At 59.8% G+C, this 12833-nt stretch overlaps 1 protein-coding gene across 1 annotated transcript; it reads left to right on the top strand.

Annotated features, from left to right (window-relative positions):
• Positions 1-5326: 5326 nt before the first annotated feature.
• TRPV4 (transient receptor potential cation channel subfamily V member 4) lies at positions 5327-11591 on the top strand (the record flags this gene model as incomplete). The annotated part of the gene is made up of 15 exons (XM_081339315.1): positions 5327-5703; positions 5839-6011; positions 6273-6425; positions 6876-7016; positions 7414-7712; positions 7889-8068; positions 8162-8320; positions 8499-8591; positions 8851-8924; positions 9153-9318; positions 9607-9673; positions 9792-10108; positions 10190-10317; positions 10851-10972; positions 11169-11591. The coding sequence occupies 15 exons, from the start codon at positions 5327-5329 to the stop codon at positions 11324-11326; spliced, it is 2607 nt and encodes an 868-aa protein (XP_081195441.1). The 3' UTR covers positions 11327-11591.
• Between the last annotated feature and the right edge of the window lie 1242 nt (positions 11592-12833).

Genomic DNA, 12833 nt, shown 5'->3' with positions numbered 1-12833 from the left:
TTTTCAATTACTCCCCCCCCCCAATTAGCTCCTTGTGCTCCTGCTGTCTCTGGGTCAGGGGTGCAACCCAGGCCTGTTCGGGCTGGCCAGAAAAATTCCTCCGTCCGGCATAGCACTAAGCCCTTGGCTGCTCCCTGCCAAAGCCATCAGCCCAGCCAAGGGAGGGAGGGAGGGAGGGGGGCAAGCCGGCAGGCCCGGAGACTCAGAATGGGGTTCTAGTCTGGCAGGGAAGGTGGCCCTTCACCCAAGGAGCCCAGAGGGAAAAGGTGGAGGGATTGCAGCTCCCCACCTCCCTCTCCGCCTTTGGGGCATGCAGTCATGTCCTGTCCAGCAATCCAGAGTGGCCAGGAAGATGCCCCCACCCCTTGTGGCAGGCAGTTCCGTAGTCTCTTTGGAGTGCTTCCAGACTCTCCTGTCCTTGGATGATCCGGCTGGATTCTACACCTGCCTTGTTCCTATTTGAGAATGATTTTTAAAGACCCCCCCTCCGCCCTCCTCCAGTCTTAGAACTTTTACTCCTTGGGGCTTCTTCAATCCATCCCTTGCCAGTTTTCTACCCACCTGCCTGCAGCTTTTCTGCAGAAAAGGGGGAAGAAACTCACTTTGTTGTGCCCCTCTAGTTAACTGCAGAGAGAATAATAAAGCTACTAAAAGGTGTTTTTAGTCCCACCTGTGCTCCACCCTTGCCCATTTTTTTCTTATTTTTCTTTGCCAGGCTACAGGCAGTTAAGGAGCTGGGTGTGTGCACAACACTTTGCAAAACCTTTAAGGGAAAAAGTTTCCTTCCACTCCTTGTTCGTTTCCCCACCTGCAGGAGTTCCTTTCTGAGGCAGCCAGCGAGAGTTTGGTTTGGTCTGGGGGAGGGGATTTCCTGCCCCCCCCCCGCAGAGGGGAGACCCCCATCTGCCTCTGGGCCTGTCTTGAGGTCAAAGGTTTCAGAGGGGGAGCAGGGGAGCCATCCGGGAAAGTGGGAGGGGGGTTGCTCTTGAGAATACCCGGAGCGTTCTGGCGAGAGTCTTCCCCCCCCCCGGACAGACGGGGGGGGGGGTTGTCAGGCAAGTGACGTCTCCGCAAGGGTGGTCTGGCCAGCTCGGGGGCGCCCGACCTCCTTCGCTCCGCGGGGAGGGCAGGGGAAGGAAGCGGGGGGGGGTCGTGTCTCTTGCGCTCTGCAGTTGCGCTCCCTCTGCGCGGAGCCGGAGATCCACGCGCGGGGGAGCTGAAACCGGAGCAGCCCGTGCGGCGCCGGAGGGCTTTCGGGCGCTGAGGTGAGCGGGGCGCGTCCGGCTGGGAGGGAGGGGGTGGGGTGGGGCCGGGAGGGGGAGGGGCGCGGCTGCGTCCCCCCCTCGGCTCCCTCTGGACACGTCCAGGGAAGGGCCGTTTGGCTGCTCCTCCTGCTTCTCAGGCCCTGACCCCTCCCTCCGGCTCTCCGGGACTCAAGCGCCCATCATCCCCAGCCGGGACAGCTAAAGGAGCCCAGCGAGCCCCAGGCGCTTTCCCTGCAGAGCCCGCGGTGGTCTTCCCGGTGCCTCTAGCCCGTCGAGGGCGGGAGAAGAGAGATTAAACGGGGACCGTTCAGCGAGGCGCAGTTTTGGGCCCTCGTGAGGCCACCTTTCCGGCCAGCCTCGGAGGCCACTCCCGGACTTTGGGGAGGTGGGATTCGGTCGCTTGCGGTGCCTTTCCCGGCGAGAACCGCTCGTGGCAGAGAGCGAAGGGCTGCAGCGCCGCCACTCGAACGGGCAGCGTGGACTAAGAGAGCCTCAGCGGTGGGCTCGGTGAGACCCCCCCCCCCCTCCGAATCTGGCTCTGCCGGCTTGGAAATAGGCTTACTTCCTGACTAGCGACTGTCGGCAATCCAGAGCGTAAGTCGGATTCCCGTCCAGCTTCAGCTGCGATGCTGGGGAGCCCCCCGCCGCCCCGCTCTCTGTCCCACGCGGCCCTCCTTGGCCTGCCCATCGGGGTTGTTGTCAAGAATCCCTTCCACTCCGCGCGGGACAGTGGAATTACAGAAGGGAGCTGGCCCGGGCGGGCGGGAGCACTTTCCTCCTGCCCTGCAAGGGATGGGCAGGATCAGAATTCACTCCCTGTGTTTTCTGCACTGGTTACTGGGAGGAGTTGAATCTTGCAGCTCCACACATTCAGTTATGGCTCCGTTTTTGGGTGGGACAGAATGATCTAATTTTGCCAGTATTCCCATTAACAGCACCACCTTTGGAGGTGGAAAGGCCAGTGAATCATGCAGGGCTGCAAGAGCAGCGCTCTTCTGGGGCATCACCTTTAAAGCATGTGCCGTTCTTGCCCCGGCCATCTCTCCCCACCCCCAGCCCCAAACTGAAGGTGGCCAGGCTGTGCGCTCTGCTGGCCGACCTCCAGCCTTTGGCCTGAGGGGGGGTTCCTCCCTCTCTCTCCAAGACCCAAAGGGTCTTGTTCGGGCATGTCGATTAATCCTTTGAGCTGTGAAATTTCCAAACATTTAAGCTGCAGGATAGCCAGGAGGTTGACGTGCACAGCCTTGGCCCCCAGCCCCCCAAGACTGACCAAACACATTTTGGAGAGGAGTCCTGTGCTCCGTGGACTCTCTGGCAGGGCGGGGACCCCAGCGCTGCCAGCGACACAACCACATCAGAGGAGACGGACTGCGCCTTCCGGCCAAGCTGAGACATGCAGCTTGGCTCTTCCACCCCGGCTTGCGTGTCCCCAGCTGCCTCTGGGGCTGCAGGACCACCCCTCCCTCTGCCTGGGGGGAGAGGGGTTCCAGCCTGGAGCCCCCTCCCCACCCCGTGCTTCCTGGGCAGCAGGACCCCCAATAAGACAACGGTTCCTGTTTTGGAAGGGGGTGGCACCCCTCCCCCCCCCCCCGAGCGAGGCCTCCCTCCAACGGGGCTGGCAAGGAAGCTCCTTGCGGTGATGCTACAAATGGAGGCTTTGGAAAGCTGTGGTGGGGCAGCTGAGTTGGTTCTCAAAATAGGGCTGGGGGAGGGGAGGGCCTCTCTTGCACACTGCCACTTTGGGGGGTGGGCTGTAAAGGTTCGGGATGAGCTCAGGGAGGAGCTCTCAAAAGGGGCCGGAGGGGGAGGCTGAGGCTTAGCCTGATCCCATCTCCCCCCTCACCCCCCCCCCCAATTGCCACATCTGGTGCTGGAGAGTGCCACCCGTTGAATTCCGTTGCCAGCAAAAGAGCTGCCGGGTGAAGATGGGCTGGCCAGAAAGCCCGGGCGGGCAGGCGGGCTGCCTGCCAGAGGGCCCCCCCTCCCTTGTTTGTCCAACTACTGATTTGGACCCTTTGATCCCGGAGGAGGAGAGCTGCCCCTCCCACCCAGCAAATTCCTGCTCTGAATAGCTCAGATTAGGGAACCGCTTTGTCTGAGCTCTGCTCAGCTCCTGACTTCCTGGGCAGCGAGGAGCTGGTCAACGCTCCAACGCTCGTGACGTTTTTTTTCCCCGCCAAAATTTCCAGTATTCAGGCTGCCTTGTGGGTCTGGTGTTCTGGTCTGGGCACCAAGGAAACCACCTTAGTGAACCTCCTACCCATGGCCTCAGAGGCTTTTCTGATCGCCCCAGAGAGGCAGCTGAGAGGACTTGCAGCTCCTCCGTCCCCACCCAACCGAACCCGCCTGCCTGGCTTGGCTTCCTCTTCTCCAAGTCTCTCCTTCCCTGTTGCTCTGGAACTCCCAGTTCCTAATTTAGTCCTGAAAAGTGCTTAGGTCCCTGCGGCTCTTCCGAGCTCCAAGTCTCCCTACAATCTGGGCTCTGGCAGTTAGGAAGGAGGCCGGAAGCCCATTGCTATAACTCTCAATAGAGGATCGCTTTGTACCCAACTCCACTGGGTGCCACGCCAGGGCCCTCCCAGGCAGGGCACAGCCGGCCCCTTCCTGCTTAAGGACAGCGCGGCTGGCCCCAATCCAGGGTGTTGAGTGGTCCCAGCTTCTGTACATGGGAAAGAGGGGGTGTCTCCTGAGGGTGAAGGGCTGGCAGGGGGCTGGGATCTCTCTCCGGACCAAGGAAGGGCAGGCAGTGCAGCTCCATACACACGCTGGGGTTCAGCCCCAAGAATTAAGGGGGGCCCCAGGTTCACAGGCCGGCCCTTTTGCACAGGTCCATCACCCCAACACTGGCCCTCCTGGAGAACCAGAGTTTCTCTCCTTTCCCCGGTTCAGCATGGGAAAAGTCTCAAGGTTCGGATTGACAGCGCCGGGGATGGATGGAGAGATGCCACTTTGATTTAGGCCTTCAAAGCACGTGGGGCACCTCTCGGCCTCTGGGCTAACCACCCGGTGCCCTCCAGGTAGGGTTTCTGGGATTCTCTCCCCAGCCATCCCCCCAAAAGAAGGGCCCCGGGGGCGAGGATGGGCACTGCCAGAAAGCGGTTCTCTGGAAAGGGGTTGAGGCTTGTGGTCTCCTCCTGGGCTGGGCTTCTTCCCCCACAAGACTGCAGGGGAGCCTAGGAGGCTGGCTGCTGGCGGCCCCTCCAGGAGTGCCACATCTTTCCTCCTTCCACCCCCCCACCCGTCTGGATTTCGGGTGGGGTCCGGGTGACGTTTCCAGGAGCTGTGAAAGCACTCCTTGTTCCTTGCTGGGCCGAGTCTGAAGTGAGCTGCGGGCCGGTGGCCAGTCGCACCGTCTCTCAAAGGCCTCTCTGAGTAGCAAGCAGGCTGTGCCCCATGGGAGGGAGGGGCCATGTGGGTCAGGCACAGCAGCCCCCAGCCAGAACAGCCACATCTGGGAACAGTGTGTGGAGCTGCATCTCCACCTCGGAGGACCAGCCACAGAGCCTTGGTTTGGCTTTGCGGAGCCAGAAAGCAGAGGTGGGTGGTCTTGGGGCCCTAACTGGGGGGCGGGGGCAGTGGGGCTGAGCAGGAGCTCTGAGTCCTCAGCCTCTGTTGAAAAAGAAGAGCCGCAAGTCTCCAGTCCCCTTTGCTCTGGGGCAGTTCAGGCACGGAAAGGGCTTAAGGCAAGTCCAGCCTTCCTGCGTTTCCTCCGAAGAAGTATCTGATCGTTGCTAAACGCTTTTAAAAGAGAATTTGACTAAGCAGAGCTCTTTCCTAGTGACCTGAGGAGCAACGGTCTCTCCCACACCCTGAGGCTCCTGTAGGTGGTTTGTGATCCTTTCCTAAGACGGAACCTTTCAAAAACTTCACACTTTCCATCGCTGCTAAGGGTGGGGGGAGGATGATGGGGGCTTCTCTGTGGGTTTCCACCACGGCCAGAAGAGGGGATCTCAGCTCAAGGCCAACAGAGTGACCAGCAGCACTGGCTGAGTGTTGCAAGGCCAAGTGTGCCCCTGACCCACAGCTCCATTCCTCCCCCAGCCCACCCTGCTGTGCGCACGATGGCCGACCCAGAGGACACCCACCAGGCCAGCCCCGCCGGGGCCACTGAGGCCCCAGCCGAGGAGTCCTCCCCACAGGCCGATGCCTTCCCGCTCTCCTCCCTGGCCAACCTCTTCGAGGGTGAGGAGGGCTCTGGGTCTGGCGAGGCCCCCTGCAGCCCCCCCGGCTCAGGGGACGGCAAGCAGAACCTGCGGATGAAGTTCCACGGGGCCTTCCGGAAGGGGGTCCCCAACCCCATGGAGCTGCTGGAGTCCACCATCTACGAGTCCTCGGTGGTGCCGGGGCCCAAGAAAGCCCCCATGGACTCCCTCTTCGACTACGGCACCTACCGCCACCTCCCCAGCGACAACAAGCGGAGGCGAAAGAGGGTCCTGGAGTGAGTAGGGGGCCCTCGGCCTGAGCCAGCAGGGCGGTTGGCTGGGGGGGGACCCAGATCTCCCTTCTGGTCAGGCAGGGCTGCCTCTCTCCAACAGAGCTGAGCTGCCTTCTCCCTTCTCCCCCCCTCCCTCAGGAAGAAGCGCCCCAGCAACAAGGGGCCCGCACCCAGCCCCCCACCCATCCTCAAGGTCTTCAACCGGCCCATCCTCTTCGACATCGTCTCCCGGGGGGTCACGGCTGGGCTGGACGGCCTCCTGCCTTTCCTGCTGAGCCACAAGAAGCGGCTGACAGACGAGGAGTTCCGAGGTGGGCGAGGCTGGGGGTCTGAGAAGCGGGTGGAGCAAAGGGGGTGGGGGATGAAGACGGTTGTCAGCCCTTGCTGGGGCAAAGGCAGCCTGGGGGCCCAGGTGGGTGAGGCACTGCTGGCAATGTTAAGACAGCTTTCTCCTCCTGGCACGGCCTACCTCGCAGAGTTGTTATGAGGACAAAAGAGGGAAGAGCCTCGGGTTCCCAGGAAGAAAGGGGAGCTGTCCGTGTAACAGAGGTGCCACTTTTGCCTGGTTCCAGAGCTCTCCACCGGCAAGACGTGTCTCCCCAAGGCCCTGCTGAACCTCAATGGTGGCCGGAATGACACCATCCCGCTCCTGCTGGACATTGCCGAGAAAACGGGCAACATGCGAGAATTCATCAATGCGCCCTTCCGAGACGTCTATTACCGAGGTGAGGATCTTCTTCTGAGGCTGCCTGGGCAGCTTCTTTCCCCAGGAAAAGAGGCTCAGTCCGTCCCCCACGGCTGGTTCTGTGCTTGCCAGAGTCACCTGCACCACCCTTGCCATACGGAATCCCAGATGTGGTAATTTTGAGCCACCGTCTGTGCGGGGCAGGGACCATCTGAAAGATCGCTGCCTGGAAAACAGCTGTGGGTGAGGAGTTGGATGGAGCCGAAGCCTGGCTCTCTGGCTCTCGGGAGCACCAGGTTGAATTATGAGTTTTCAGCATGGAAATGTGGGCTGCGGGTGCGCTGAGCCACATCCCAGCAGCTGCTTCTTTCGTGCCTGTGGAACCTGGCGGGAAGTGCTCAGCGGCTCACAGACCTGGGGGCAATGAGAAGGGCAGGGGGCGCTAGAAGGAGCAGGGAGGCTTTCCGCAAACGGTGTTGTGCTTCTTCAGGCCAGACCGCCCTGCACATTGCGATCGAACGACGGTGCAAGCACTACGTGGAGCTGCTGGTGGAGAAGGGGGCCGATGTGCACGCCCAGGCACGGGGCCGTTTCTTCCAGCCCAAAGACGAGGGTGGCTACTTCTACTTTGGTGAGTAAAGGAGTTGTTCCCAGACTGAAAACTGATGCAGGTCTCTCCTGGACGCCCTTCTCCTAGGGGTTGCTAGGCCTCATTCTGCAGTTCACCTGTGGGCCAGGAGAGTGATGAAAGGAGGAGGGAGACCTCAGGGGGATGGGAGGAAGAAAAGCCAGGGTGGGGAGCTTCTGAATGGATGGAAAAATTGAGGGGTCAAGTCACAGAAAGGATCGGGGGGGGGAGTCCATCGAGGAACAGAACGGAGGGCATGCAGCATGTTAAATTGGATCCCATAACACTGGAAGACCCTTGGATTTTCTACATTTCCAAGCTGATTTGGGGGTGTTATGGATGAGCTGAGCCGTGCACCTTTGGAAACTTGGCACCTGCCCATTTATCCACTTCTGCACAGGAGAGCTGCCCCTCTCTCTGGCCGCCTGCACCAACCAGCCCCACATCGTCCACTACCTGACGGAAAATGCCCACAAGCAGGCAGACCTCCGGCGGCAAGACTCCCGGGGCAACACGGTGCTCCACGCCTTGGTGGCCATTGCAGATAACACCCGTGAGAACACCAAGTTCGTCACTAAGATGTACGACCTGCTGCTCATCAAATGTGCCAAGCTGTTCCCAGACACCAACCTGGAATCCCTGCTGAACAACGACGGCCTCTCGCCCCTCATGATGGCAGCCAAGACCGGAAAGATAGGGGTGAGACAGGGCCAGTTGGGGGCACCGAGCTGAGGATTCTCTCGAGTCTTGAGGGTGGCAGAGAGACTCCCGGGGTCCCATTTGGAGGTGGGAACCTGTCCCAAATCCCTTGGTTGCTTTGGCCAAGCCAAGTTCCCCTCCTCAGTTCATCAGACTGATTTATCCCCGACCTGCAGATCTTCCAGCATATCATCCGCCGGGAGGTGAAGGACGAGGATGCGCGCCATCTCTCCCGCAAGTTCAGAGACTGGGCCTACGGGCCTGTCTACTCCTCCCTCTACGACCTGTCTTCCTTGGACACCTGTGGAGAGGAGGTGTCCGTGTTGGAGATCTTGGTCTACAATAGCAAGATTGAGGTGAGGTTGGCAGGAGACCCGAATGGGGGCACCCTCAGTGGGAAGATCCTGCCCGCCGGCTCCTCACGGGGCACCTGCCTATCTCCTGTCCAGAACCGCCATGAGATGTTGGCCGTGGAGCCCATCAACGAGCTGCTGCGAGACAAGTGGCGCAAGTTTGGGGCTGTCTCCTTCTACATCAGCGTGGTCTCCTACCTCTGTGCCATGGTTATCTTCACCTTGGTGGCCTACTACCGCCCCCTGGAGGGCACAGTGAGTACACCGCCCCTTGTCCCACTGCAGGAACCCTGAGCAGATAGAGGCAGGCACTGCAGTTGTGAGAGCCCAGCAGAGTCCCAGCTGGTGCAACCTGAGGCTCCCGTCCACCAGAGGGTCTCCTTCCTTCTCTGAGACTGGGGCAGCCCTCAGCGCCCTTCCTTTCCTCCCCCAGCCCCCCTACCCGTACACGACCACCCTGGACTATCTTCGCCTGGCTGGAGAGATCGTCACCCTCTTCACAGGGGTCCTCTTTTTCTTCACCAATGTAAGTGCAGATGGGGGGGTCTTCTTGCTTGGGGAGGGGCCCCGTCTTTCTCCTTCTCCAACCACCTTCACATCCTCTCCTTCCTTTCCCTGCACACTGGAAGGTTGTGACTCTCCCTTCTCCCTCCCCTTTCCCCTCCCCCGTGACCCCAAATCCTCCCAGCAAGGAAAGCTGCTGCTTCTGAGCTCCCCTGGCCTTTGCAGCTCCTCTCTGGGGATTTTGGCCGCAGCAGCGGAGTCTTTTCTCTCCCCTCCTCCAGATCAAGGATCTGTTCATGAAGAAATGCCCGGGGGTCAATTCCTTCTTCATTGATGGCTCCTTTCAGTTGCTCTAGTGAGTGGAAGAGAGAATGTCGGCTCCTTGTGTATTTGAGGGCGTGGGGAGGTTTTAATAGTGACCCCCAGCCATAAACCCTCCACCTGGGCTGGCTGGAGAAGAGGACTCCCCTTCAGGATCTTCTAATGGGGACGTTGTGGCCTCGCAGATGGGGTCATGTGGGTGCCCCCCCCGGCTCTCTGTGTACTCACCTGCTCACCCACCCTGCCCCTCCACCACCCACAGCTTCATCTATTCCGTCCTGGTCCTGGTTGCAGCTGCTCTCTACCTGGCTGGCATTGAGGCCTACCTGGCGGTCATGGTCTTTGCGCTGGTGCTGGGCTGGATGAACGCCCTCTACTTCACCCGCGGCCTCAAGCTGACGGGCACCTACAGCATCATGATCCAGAAGGTGAGGCAGAACGAGGTGCCCTTCCTTTCCTTCACCTTGGCGTGCGGGGGGGGGAACCCAGCGGTGGTGGCTCCAGGTGGCCCACAAATCACAACCATCGGTTGAGTGACCATTTGAAGTTGCCACAGGAGTGAAAAAAGTGACTCACAAGACCATTGCAGCATCGCCACGATCACCAGATCCAAATTCTGTCCTGCTTGTCGTCCTAAGTTGAGGACCACCTACATTACAGCACGGCTGAGGGCGCAGCCTTGGAACTCACCTCCACCTGCTGCTCTTTCTCCGCAGATCCTCTTCAAAGACCTTTTCCGCTTCCTCCTGGTTTACGTCCTTTTCATGATCGGCTACGCATCCGGTAAGTCCCTCCCCGTGCAAAGCTTGGCGCCAGCCCTGCCAGGTGGGCTTTTGTCTCCAGCCACGGCAGGAGGGAGCGTGTTGGGGACCTGGCTAAAGGCTTGCCCCTCCTCCGGCAGCGCTGGTCTCCCTGCTGAACCCCTGCTCCAGTGCCGAGTCCTGCCGCGAGGACCGCTCCAACTGCACGGCGCCTGCCTACCCCTCCTGCCGTGACAGCAAGACCTTCAGCACCTTCTTGCTGGACCTCTTCAAGCTGACCATCGGCATGGGGGACCTGGAGATGATCGAGAACGCCAAGTACCCCGGGGTCTTTGTCATCCTCCTGGTCACCTACATCATCCTCACTTTCGTCCTCCTGCTCAACATGTTGATCGCCCTCATGGGGGAGACGGTTGGGCAGGTCTCCAAAGAAAGCAAGAAGATCTGGAAGCTCCAGGTTGGTGGGCTTAGGAGGGCGAGGGAGCCCTGGAGGTGGAGGGCAGCGTGGCTGAGGCTCCTTTGTCTTCTCCATCCCTAGTGGGCCACCACCATCCTGGACATTGAGCGCTCCTTCCCCGTGTTTGTCCGGAAAGCCTTCCGCTCGGGAGAGATGGTCACCGTGGGGAAGTCTCTGGACGGGGCCCCTGACCGAAGATGGTGCTTCAGGTAGAGAGAGACCCTCAGAGTTCTGGCCATAATCGTCCACCCTATTTGATTAGGAATAGGGAACTGGGGCCCCAGTCCAGCTGTGCAGAATCAGCCCCTATTGGTTCTTATTGGTCCCCCCAACTTTTGGAGGAGCTGCAGATGGTCATGGAAGCCTCTCTGAGCCCCCCTTCCACATCTGGAGATCATCCAGCTGCTCTCAGAAGTTCTAAGTCTCTTAACGGGTTCTCCCTTCCTCTTCTGATCTGGAAGGACTTCACGATGGCTGAGTCCATTGATCCGTTGTGAAAGGGTCCCGAGTCCCCAGCATGAGCTGGGGTTCACAGCTAGATCCCCAAGACAGGCATTTACTGGGGAGACCTGGATTAAGCCCTGGGCAGGTCAATGCCATTTAAAGTAGCCCCTGAGCCAAGAGACTCAGCGTGGCAGAGAAAGGGCTTGCCTGCCCGCCGGTCAGCTGATCCCTTGCTCCTTCTGATCGCCCCCCTCCCCCAGCGCTCTGATCTCCAAAGGGGATGCTTTTCCCCTTGCAGAGTGGACGAGGTGAACTGGTCTCACTGGAATCAGAACCTGGGTATCATCAACGAGGATCCCGGCAAGAACGACACTTACCAGTATTACGGCTTCTCCCACACCGTGGGGCGCCTGCGCAGAGGTGAGTGGGCAGCCGGGTGGCTCTTCTGCTCCCCACAGCAAGGCCGGGACTCTGGACTCTGTTGCTGCAGTGCCCAGGCAGCGCGTCAGTTAGGGCAGCAGACAGCATGCTCATATAAAGGAGGCCCCTCCAGCCCCCATCTTGGCTTTTTCTCCCCCCCCCCATGACGTCCCCTTCTCTCTCCGGTGTGGGGCAGATCGTTGGTCGACGGTGGTGCCTCGGGTGGTGGAGCTGAACAAAAACTCTCAGCCGGACGAGGTGGTGGTGCCCCTGGACAGCCTGCGCTCAGCGGGAGCAAACGCGCAGAAGCCCAGCTACCCTCACAGCTGGAGGAAGGAAGAGGCTCAGATCTAGCGGCTTGTTGCCCCAGCGGACCCCCCAAACTGGCATCCTGATGGAGCGACCTCCCGGCTCCCACCGCCGGAAAGACCAGCCTGCCTTCCACAGAGAGGTCGAGCCTCTTGCATTTCAAACGAAACACTCCTATAAAGAAAGAGAAACTGGAAAGCGGGTTTAGGTGGCCGCTTTGTGCACAAGGGCAGCTCTGCACGGAGGCCGACGTAGCTCAGGAGCGGAGAGTGTTGTCCTTAAAGGAGGCTCTGAATGCTGAGCCTGGACTCCGCCAGAGGAGCCCAGGAGGGTTGCTACCAAGAAGGCACCAGGCAATCGTCCAGAGCAGCTCCTTTGAAGATAGGCATGTTCCCAGTTCCGCGTGAATTCCCTGTGGTCCGAAAACAGGCCGGCCGGCTCAGGTGCGCACTCTGCCTGGGGACGGTGAGTCTCCTCTGATAGTATCATTTTGCACAAGGTTTTATTGAATTATTTATTTAGAAATAAAAGCCAAAGCATCTCTATTGTACTCTGTGCTTTTGAGGGGGGTTACAATACCCCTGCGCTACCCAGTTGGTCTTGACTGGTTTCTGAAAAGCTGCTGAGGTTCACTCTGAGGATGCCTCCCACTGCATTGTACTCCTTCCTTCCTTCCTTCCTTCCTTCTGCAGGTTGGGATCAGGGCCACAAGAGGGCAGCAAACCCCACCAGATGGCTGAAGTTCGCTGATAGGTTTTCTGCTCCTCCCAAGGTCAGACAGGCAGGCATTCAACAGATGATGCACCACTGGATGTATGGCTGGATCTTTTTACCACTGCCTGTAATTAAGGACCAGAATTGTGCAGATGCATTGGGGGAGGGGCAGTTTTTCCCATGGGAAGCTCCTAACCCTCCACAGAAGGGGGCAGCGGCGGCGGGGTGGGGGCTTTCCAACAACATTGCTGCAGCTCCCGCGTTAATCTCATTTCTGACACTGGATGAGAATTTTCTTGGCGGCCGCCTTGCCCGTCACCCAGAAGAGGTGGTTGGTCGGTCAGCCCGTTCAGAAGGAACCCGGCCACGGCAGAGGTCCCACCAGCCCGCACACCAACCTGCCCTCTCCACTGGGGGCTCTCGGAGTGACAGCGCAGCCCCACGGAGCAATCAGAAAGGCCAAACCAGTGTAGTGAGACGCCAAAGCTTGCACTTTGCTAGTCAACGCCCACAACAAAGCTGGCAAGGAGCCCTCTGGGGGCTTCCGAGCAGGAAACTGAGGCTCAGGGGGTGGGGAAAGGCAGCCTTCGGCCCTGGCTATGCCTGAACCCCAATTTCTATCCTGCCCGTTTGGAAACTGGCAGCGGCCGACCGAGCAGGGCTGACCGGACTCCCAATGCAGGAGGCCCATTTCACAGCTGGCCAGGCCATGGTGGAGAGGAGCCCCCCCCCAAGAATGGGAGCCAAAAAGGAAGACAGCCTCCCAGGCAGGGGGGGTCTGTTGTTCCCCCACATCCAGCTGCCCCACCAGGTGTACCCCACGGGAGACCCTCCTTGG

Source organism: Vipera berus, assembly GCF_964194415.1.
Source record: "Vipera berus genome assembly, chromosome: 14".
In the NCBI taxonomy this organism is placed as follows: domain Eukaryota; kingdom Metazoa; phylum Chordata; class Lepidosauria; order Squamata; family Viperidae; genus Vipera; species Vipera berus.
Note: the sequence above shows the minus strand (reverse complement) of the source record. Positions and strands in the feature narration are given on the sequence as shown.